Consider the following 9,925-nt stretch of genomic DNA (forward strand, 5'->3'; position numbering starts at 1 on the left):
TATGTTCGAGTAGCTGGTCCTACTACATATGCAGTTGTCGTGTCTAGAGCTTTGGTGGCAGAACAAGATCAGAGGATATTGAGGCAGATAGACAGGGCAAGAGGCCCTATCAGGCGCCTCACCAGCAACAGCAACAACAGAGAACCCAGTTCAAGAGGCCTTACCAAGGACAGTCAGGGAAGAAGCCAGACCAAGGACCGCCTAAAGGCAAGGGTCCTATCCCGCAGTAGAAGGCTCCGCAGAGACCTGGTAATTTCCCAGTGTGTCAGAAATGCAATCGCCAACATCCGGGGCAGTGTCTATGGGGATCGAGGAAATGCTTTAAATGTGGAGCTAGTGACCACATGTTATAAGAATGACCACATTGGATGCAACCAACACAGGGAAGAGTGTTCGTCATGCATGCTCAGGAGGCGAACCCAGACACGACATTGTTGACAGGTAAACTATTTAATTGAGCACCATATTTCTTTGCCATGCATGTGTTGGAATTTCATTTGGGTTTATTAGTATTCTAGTAATATTTTTTGGGTGTCATGGGATATAAATTTCTTCTATGCCTGAGAATAAGGTTAGAATTTTGAGGAGATAAGTTTGTGTTGTGCTAACGCCTCTCAGAAAATATATTAATAAAGAGACTAGCCACGAAGGCCCTGATAGACTCAGGAGCCACCGCTCCTTTATTTCGGAGACATTCGCTAGTCACCTGGACGTCAAGTTTATTGGACTCGACGTGAGCTATTCATTGACAGCCCCGTCAGGGGAAGAATTCTCGGCTACTAGCGTGGTCAGAGACATCGATCTGGAACTGCAGGGCCACCTAGTGTACGCCGATTTGATTGTATTGCCGATGCCAGAATTCTGGGAATGGACTGGCTGACGAAGAACAGAGTTCTTATCGACTTCCAGAAAAGGTCAGTGTTAGTAAGAACTTTGGGTATGGAGCAGTTTCTCTTTGAGCCAGCTAGATGGAGGAGTTTTCCTCGCATGATCTCTTGCATGTAGGCGTGGAGACTCATTCACAAAGGGTGTCAGGCTTTCTTGGCCAGTGTTGTTTCTGCACCTGACGTACCCACTCCGTATATATCTGAAGTACCAGTAGTCAGAGATTTTCCTTACGTCTTTCTAGATGACGTCACATGTCTCCCACCAGAGAGACAGGTGGAGTTCGCCATTGATCTTATACCAGGCACTGTGCCAATATCGAAGGCACCGTACCGACTAGCTCCAGCGGAGATGTTAGAGCTCAAACAGCAGATACAAGAGCTTCTCGACAAGGAATTTATCCGCCCTAGTTCTCACCTTGGGGTGCACCAGTACTCTTCGTAAAGAAGAAGGATGAGTGCATGAGGCAGTGTATCGATTACCGAGAATTGAACAAGATAACGATCAAGAATAAATACCGGCTTCCAAATATCGAGGACTTGTTTGATCAGTTGCAGGGAGCCACAATGTTCTCAAAAATAGACCTTCAATCGGGGTATCATCAGCTGAAAGTGAAAGATGCACATGTTCACAAGACATCCTTTAGAACCAGGTATGGGTATTACGAGTTCTTGGTGATGCTGTTTAGACTGACGAACACTCCAGAAATTTTCATGGACCTCATGAACTGAGTATTTCAGCCTTACTTAGACCAGTTCGTCATAGTATTCATTGACGACATTCGTATATACTTGAAGAGCCACGAGGAGCACAGTCAGCATTTGAGGACAGTTTTACAGATCTTGCAGAGTCGCAAGTTATTTGCGAAGTTCAGGAAGTGTGAATTTTGGTAGGAGAAGGTAGTGTTTTTGGGCCATATAATATCTAGCAGTGGTATTGAGTTGGATCCAGCAAAGGTGATAGCCGTTAAGGAATGGGTTGAGCCGAATAATGCTTCAGAGATCCGTAGTTTTCTGGGTTTAGCAGGTTACTACCGTAAGTTTATTCAGGGGTTTTCGTCAATAGCAGTGACGCTCACCTCAATGAAAAAGAAGAATGCTAAGTTCGTGTGGGGTGGCGAGTGCCAGAAGAGCTTCGATAATTTGAAGCAAGCTCTTATCTCTGCGCCAGTGTTAGCCATACCATCGGGGCAAGGAAACTTCGTGTCATACACCGATGCATCTAAGCTCGGTTTAGGTGCAGTTTTGATGCAGCATGGTCGGGTGATAACTTATTCTTCCAGGCAGTTGAAGGTGCATGAGAAGAACTACCCGACTCATGATCTTGACTTAGCCGCTGTCGTCTTTGCGTTGAAGATATGGAGACACTACTTGTACGGCAAGAAATGCCAGATATTTACTGATCACAGGAGTCTCAAGTATTTCTTCACGCAGAAATAGCTGAATATGACCAGTTTTGCTGCGGGTGATTCCACCCAAGAAACTGCACCTCCACATGGAGGTTCTTGTGATTTAATTTTTCATCCACAGCAGGTGGAATGACAGGAGGAAAGCCGGAGCCATGAATGGAGGCCGCTGTTGGCCGAAGAAAATGGGCGGTTCTATGAAAAGAATTGCCGGCCGTTTTCTGAGGACTCATCAGCTCGTCCCTCTCTTCCACGATCAAGTTTGCCTGCAATGAAGAAGAGCTCGATGATGCACCCGCCATTGTTGAACACAATTTTCTTCAAGAAAAGGATGATGGATTTGAATGAGACTGAAAGTTTTGCAATGAAAAGAAAGAATTTGAGGAGAGTATTTATAGACGATTAGTGAAATATTCCATGGAACGATTATTGAAAAAGCAAAATTAATTCACCAAATCCTTGTAGGATTTTGTTTGGGAAAATGGTGATACACCACCATTTTTATTACCATTTATTAAATTTAATTTTCAAAATATTATAAATAAAGTTTTAATGTTTTATATATAAATAGTAACAGAATTTATTTATTTTACTTTTGAAGAGAAGCTAAAATGAACTGAAAATGAATTTTTCAACCATTTTTTTAAAATAGGTTCTACATTTTTTTTTCTAATAAGTGTAAATTTTTCGTTCAAAATTTACCAAAATATATATATATATATATATAGAAACAAATTTTGTTCGTACTCTATATAAATATCAGTAATAATATAAAAATCTAGAATGATGAGTAAATATGTGCTGGAATGAATTAAAATTTATAATTTGATTTTTAAATTACAAATTCACTTGATATTTATGAAATTTGTAATGCGAATTAATTAATAGAATCTGTATATGTTGGTAACAAATATGTACATTGGATATGTGAAATCATCAGCGGTTCATCGGTAATATTTATGATTATTTTATATGTACAAACTTTTAATTGGGAAAAAAACAGTAATGATTCATATATGATTTAAATATAAAATATCATTTTGGTAGATACTTTAATTAAACAAATTATAAAGCAACTAAAGATTAAATATAAAAAAATTTAAATTTAATTTTCTATAAATGAGTTAGATTTAAAAAAAAATCATTATTTTTCTAAAAATGAATATGCGTTGGATTTTTCTTTAACAATATATATATATATATATAAATATATATATATATATATATATATACATATATATATATATATATATATAAATATATATATATATATATATATATATTTAATTAATAATCTAGCTCTTTACTAAATAATTTGCAATCAATTTGGTGAATCCTTAATTAATTTTACAAACGTAATTTCAAATACTCCTTTTAACCTTCCCTAAAACTTATATCCTTAAATATCCATTAATATTGTTTATAAACTCATCCAAATTCTTGAATATTCGAAATTTTTAAATATAAACAGTTGTAATTTTTAATATTATGACTAAATTGAAATTTTATAATAATAAAAAATTATCACACTTAATATTTTATTTATTTCCTGTTTATAATTATATGCAAAAATGCAATACAATCGAATAATATAATTATTTTTCTAAAAATGATACTTTATGTATTGTTTGAAGAGTGATTCACGGATTGTTATTTTTTTTTAGTTTTCAATAAATGAATTTTAAAATCATACAACTGAAACACATATATCTAGATATTAATTTGAAAATGCTTTCCAAAATTTGGGCATAATAATTAATCTAGAATAATCCTTTGCATATATTCTATATCGCACATGGTTGTCGTCATAGTTACATTGCATGATATGAGACTTGTCGTCATTAATTAATTTGGAAATTATATGATTCATGCATTGCTCGTCTAAAAATTAGGCATGCATAGGGTAACAGCGAGTATTCTGGCCAATTAAGTAAAACATAGAACTTGTAAATAAAACCTTAATTTCATGTTAAGTAACCCAAATCCCTTACCGTAACGCAACTCTTAGAGTACGTACAGGGATTCGATCAAACTCCATAAAAAAAACCTATATCTAATAATTAAGAGATCAACAAGGATTTCAAAACTCTATATATAAAAAAAATAAAAATTAACCATCACAATTTTATATATATTTGAGATCGATCGATCAACAAGGAATTCCAAAATTTGCAACACACACACACACACAGACACAGCATGCATAGGTAGCAAACGAAACTAAAATATGCGATCAATTGTAGGTCGAGCCGAGGGAATTGGCATCTCAAAGCGGCAGAGGGGGCAATAGGGACTAGTGCTGAGCCATCTTGTGATGCAATCCCCGTGAAACATATGGGAGCACGGCATACATACACCCTTGTCGCAACCGATCACGAAGTCTTCCAAACAGATTGAGCAGCTTGTCCCACGACTTGTATCAACAATAATCTCATTCTTAAGAATCGATGAATGCTTCAAAGATTCGATGGATGCTTGGCGGCTAATATCTGCACGGCTAAAAAAAGTCCCATGATAGACGGGGTCACGCTCCAAATCTCGGATATCTACACGATGGTTTGTATTCCTATTAACAATTTGTTTGTGGATGAGAGTAAAATCGATGTGAAGGTGCAACTTCATGTTGGACATGGGTCTGGTGACGAGAGTGTTCCAGGCCTCTTCTACTGCCTTCATGGCCAGGGTTTTTCGATCCGAAATCGATAAACGAAAACCTACGAGACCTCGATTCAGTGCACGGAACATTCTCTCTTTTTGGGTGGAGGTAATTGATGAGGGGTTGAACTTGATCATTTTCGGACTTAATTCGTTCCAACTCCATACCCATGGATCTAACGCCGTCGAATTTTCCCGTATAATCCATTGACGATAGTGGTGTCTACCAGTAAACCTGAAGATTACTTGAAACTCATGGTATACTGATATAGAAGAAGAATAATGGGGTACTGGGACTACGTTTGTTGTGTATTGTGTGATGAAATATGGAGGAGTGTATTCTTTGAAACGTCCGAAGCTCATATCGTATATACGTACGTTGTTCTATGAATAACGTTTGAGCAAGCTAAGATTAATTCATATATATATGCACTAAATATTTATATATATATATAATTCTCCTAGTTTTTCTCGACGACCATCCATTAATCTTTTTAAAGTAGTTACTATAAATATATATGATTCAAAGAAGAAATCATTACTATTAGGATACAATATATTTTGGTTACCTTATTTATTATGATTTAAATAGATTGATCAAGGTCATGTTTGCAAAATCGCCAAGATTCCATAATTCTCCTAGTTACTTTTTCTACACGAGCTGAGCATTCATTAATGTTAATTAATTGGAGTTCTCAAAAAAATTAATTAATTACCATAAATATTAAATACGATTCAAACAATAAATCAAGAATATTAGTTGCCATATATGATTCAAATACATTCAATATTCTTTATCACAAAAATATTCCTTATTAATGTCATCTCATAAATTTAAAATAGCTAGGCACAACAAATTCATCTGATTCCTCTATTTGAAAATCCCAAAAAGTGAAAATAAACATTTATTTCGAAATATATTTATAAATTTTCTTGGTCGATGAGCCACAATTATCAAAGACAGAGGAATGAACAACATGCTAGCACAAAGAATCAAGGTCTGCGGTTGAGTTTTCTACAGAACTTCAGATCTTTTAATTTAATATGATTACATATTTATTCCTCAGGCATCCAGAGATCCCTTGCCACCAAATGATGATCGTTTGTAATGACTGTGTAGGGATTCCTCAATCGCATTGTTAAGGATCATGGAAGCACTGATCTGGAATGGCTGAGGGACATTCCACCAGACAAAGCAAAGTAAGCCACGAGAGCTCCCAACTAGCATTTACAAGTTTCAAGTCTTAGGTATAACGCATTTTTTCACTTTCTACAGAGAGTATCTGCTGAGCATTCAGGGATTAGGTTTGAAGAGTGTAGAGTGTGTGAGGCTTCTGACACTTCATCAACTTGCCTTTCCTGTAAGATTAAATTTGCTTATAGTTCTTTTCCTTGATATGGATTTACTGACACGGTGCCTCTTCTGCCCTCACAAAGGTTGACACCAATGTCGGGCGTATATCAGTACGACTAGGGTGGGTTCCTCTTCAGCCATTGCCTGAGTCACTTCAGCTGCACCTACTAGAACTGTAAGCACGTCTGTTTTACCTTCCGATAGCGATGACTAGCTTTACGGAATTGATATGTTGTTTCCTTGTGTAGGTACCCGGTGCTGGAGTCCATACAAAAATATTTGTGGCCTAGGCTATGCAAACTTGATCAAAGAACACTGTAAATAAAATTTATGTACATGAATGCACCAAAAAAAATTTGTACTCACCAAATATTCCAGGTCATCATCATTTCTATGATCTAATTTAGCTTTTTCATTACAGATATGAGCTGCATTACCAAATGATTACTTTTGGAAAGGTATGGCATTATTGTTCAGATATGTCTTAGGTACTACATTTGACCAGAAAGCTGATGTGGCATGCAAATCTGAAGCTAAAAACATGTTTTGTCAGGTATTCTGCACAAAGAATAAGCCAAATTGCAATGCATGTCCAATGAGGGGAGAATGCAGACATTTTGCTAGTGCATTTGCAAGGTTATCCATCATTTAATACTTATTTCAGCCGAACCACTATATTTATTTGACTGTGATAATTGATCTTCTTGAAGTTATGTATTTGGGACAAGGATCACATGCATAGCATCAAAATAAATTTAAATCTCTTTTTAATAATTAAAAACGGGTGACAAAATAAATGTAGATAAGCAATTGAAACTGCGTTGAACTTTCATCAAACATAAATGTTAGACCCCTTCAAAAGTGAAAGTGCAACCTAAGATGATCCGGTGTTACAAGCTTAAGTCGATTGTTCAGCTCTAGACAAATCACGAGAATTCAAACGGTCACAACTTAGATTCACAAGGCTTTAATGATTCATTTTACTCTTTTTAATAATATACTAATATAAAGTAAGATTCATATTTATTAGTAAAACAGACGCTTATAAGCACGTTTTATATTTTTATGATATGATAACATAGAATAAAGAGTAACAATTATCAGAAAAACAAACTCATAACCATGTTATATAGCATTCAACATAAAATGTAAAATCAATGTACATTTATTTTGTCAAGGCAATGCATTCTTAAACAAAGAAAACAAAAAGATCAAATATGATTTTGTAACAACCAACTAGAACTCTTGTCAAGGAACTTTACGAGCTCGGCCCCAACTCAACTTGTTTGCATCTGTACTTGTAAGTAGGTAATATAATTATGATGTTTTTGACATATAACGCCAATTGGTGGAATCTGATGAATGATGCAGTGCGAGACTTGGTTTACCAGCACCAGAAGAGAAAAACATTGTGAGTGCAGCAAAAAACAAAGGAGCAGATCAAAAGTCAACTGGAGGAATGGATACCTTGCAATTGCCTTCACTTCAAGTTAATCAGAACTATGCTGAATTGAAAGTTAGCAACACTCAACCCATTATTGAAGAACCAACTACACTAGAGCCTATTATTGAAGTGCCAGTAACTCCAGAACCAGAGCATGTGCAAGTTCCAGAATTTGACATCGAGAACCCTTTCCTCGAAGATCTTGGTGAAATCCCTACTATCCAACTCAATATGGAAGAGTTCAATCATAATTTGCAGAAAATAATGCAGCAAAATGCAGAACTTCAGGAGAAATATATGTCAAAAGCCTTGGTAGCTTTAAATTTGCAAGATGCTTCCATCCCCTTTCCCAAACTTAAAAATGTGAGCCAACTAAGAACAGAACATCCAGTGTAAGTAAGACTCTCATTATTATAAATTGATTAACGTGCTTGCACCACATTAGACCACCATAAAAATTCACGAATCAGTCATGTGGGATTTTTGAAACAATTCTTGTATGCTATGAGTTGACTGACCCCTTAAGTCTTTTTACAGCTACGAGCTTCCAGATTCACACCCTCTCCTTGAAGGGGTTAGTGATATTCTATGAGTTTGTTTCAACACAAAAGACGTGTAATCAGTACACCTTCCTTCCTTGACTAATTATAATTTCTGAATATACAGATGGACAAACGAGAACAAGATGATCCTTCCCCTTACTTACTTGCAATATGGACACCAGGTATGAAAAACAATAAACCGATTAAAAACTTCCAGCCTGCAATGTAAGAAATGTGATCACATATCTTGTCTAATGAGCAATTTCCGATAAAAGGTAAATTGATTTTGAAGTCATCGAGAGTTGCATTATAATCTGAATAGGTCTACAAATATTTCATATCAGGCGAAACTCTAGACTCTATTGAACCACCAAAGAGGCGGTGTAGCTTCCGAGACTCCAAGAAACTATGCACTGAAGAAACTTGTTCATCATGCAATAGTATAACGTGAAGCAGACTCTCAAACTGTTAGGGGAACTCTTCTGGTATGAACAATACTATGATAAAACAATATCTGCGGCATAATAAAATTGATAAACAAAATTCCGAAGCCAATTTAGCAAACCTAACATTAGAAAGCATAACAGGTACCATGCAGGACCGTCATGAGAGGAAGTTTTCCTCTAAATGGCACATACTTCCAAGTGAATGAGGTAATGAAGAATCAAGTTTTTCGTTCATTAATGATCCAAGAAGTCATGTTCAAACCGATATAAACTTCAAATTTGTTGTCTGCAGGTATTTTCTGACCATGAAAAGTAGCCTCAATCCAATGGATTATTATTTTAAAAGAGAATAGCACTATTCAAAAATTTGGATGATCACTTACGGGCCTTTTTCTGGCATCCAATGTTAGTTTTCGTATATACATACTGCAATAAATTTGTTTATGGCAAAAACGAAGCGTTCCAATTGTCATCGTCGCTGGCTCCAACGGCGGTTTTTGAGAAAATCATTGCAAATATAATTGCCACGGTCTTGTCTGAAAAAACCATTGCTACATATTAGCAACGTTTTTTGAAAAGAAAAATCTAACGTAACATATAAGAATACGAATTATTTATTGTGGTGTATATAATTATCAAAGGTTCATTTGAAAACTGTCGCTATGCATTGCAATGCAATGATTTACCTTGCAACGACATTTTATATGTCAATGGTACATAAACCGTCGCAAAATTGAATTTGTGATGGTTTTAAAAAACCGTCGTTAGATTTAAAAAAAAAAACAGTCAGCACTGTTTTTTCTTATAGTGATATCAATTTTGCTTTTATTCGACAAAGTTTAATGGAACGAGGAGTATCATTTCATTCAGAAGAGGAATCCCCTTCTTCATGCAAAGCAAAGGAGGAATCGGCTTCTTTATAGAGAGCTATATTTCTCTCAAGATCGATGAATTTCTTTTCCACGTTGGATATATCTTCCAGTAGAGATTTTGGACCAACTGCACCCTCTGAATCATTTCCTCCATTGCCATTTTCTCTCGACTCGGTTTCCAAGTCATGCGGTCTCTTATTTTTTGGCTGAAAACCAGGAGGATGATCACTGCAGACAGGCCTTTTTCCGGCACCTGATATGAGTTTTTGCCACCAGAATATATATCTGGTGGTAACATTGGACTCAAACAGGCGAGCAGGAA

The 9,925-nt window shown here is 36.1% G+C and overlaps 1 protein-coding gene across 1 annotated transcript; it reads left to right on the forward strand.

The window, feature by feature from the left end:
- Nucleotides 1-5,894: 5,894 nt before the first annotated feature.
- Nucleotides 5,895-9,171, forward strand: LOC140837841 (DNA glycosylase/AP lyase ROS1-like). Its single transcript, XM_073203938.1, is given in 14 exon segments — nt 5,895-5,943; nt 6,066-6,145; nt 6,222-6,306; nt 6,383-6,474; nt 6,548-6,616; nt 6,721-6,757; nt 6,853-6,935; nt 7,671-8,135; nt 8,281-8,317; nt 8,410-8,467; nt 8,630-8,730; nt 8,732-8,770; nt 8,873-8,938; nt 9,024-9,171. Coding segments are annotated over 14 exon segments (1,266 nt in total). The 5' UTR covers nt 5,895-5,913; the 3' UTR covers nt 9,048-9,171.
- The last annotated feature ends 754 nt before the right edge of the window (nt 9,172-9,925 follow it).

Source organism: Primulina eburnea, chromosome 8, assembly GCF_022965805.1.
Source record: "Primulina eburnea isolate SZY01 chromosome 8, ASM2296580v1, whole genome shotgun sequence".
Classification (NCBI taxonomy): Eukaryota; Viridiplantae; Streptophyta; class Magnoliopsida; order Lamiales; family Gesneriaceae; genus Primulina; species Primulina eburnea.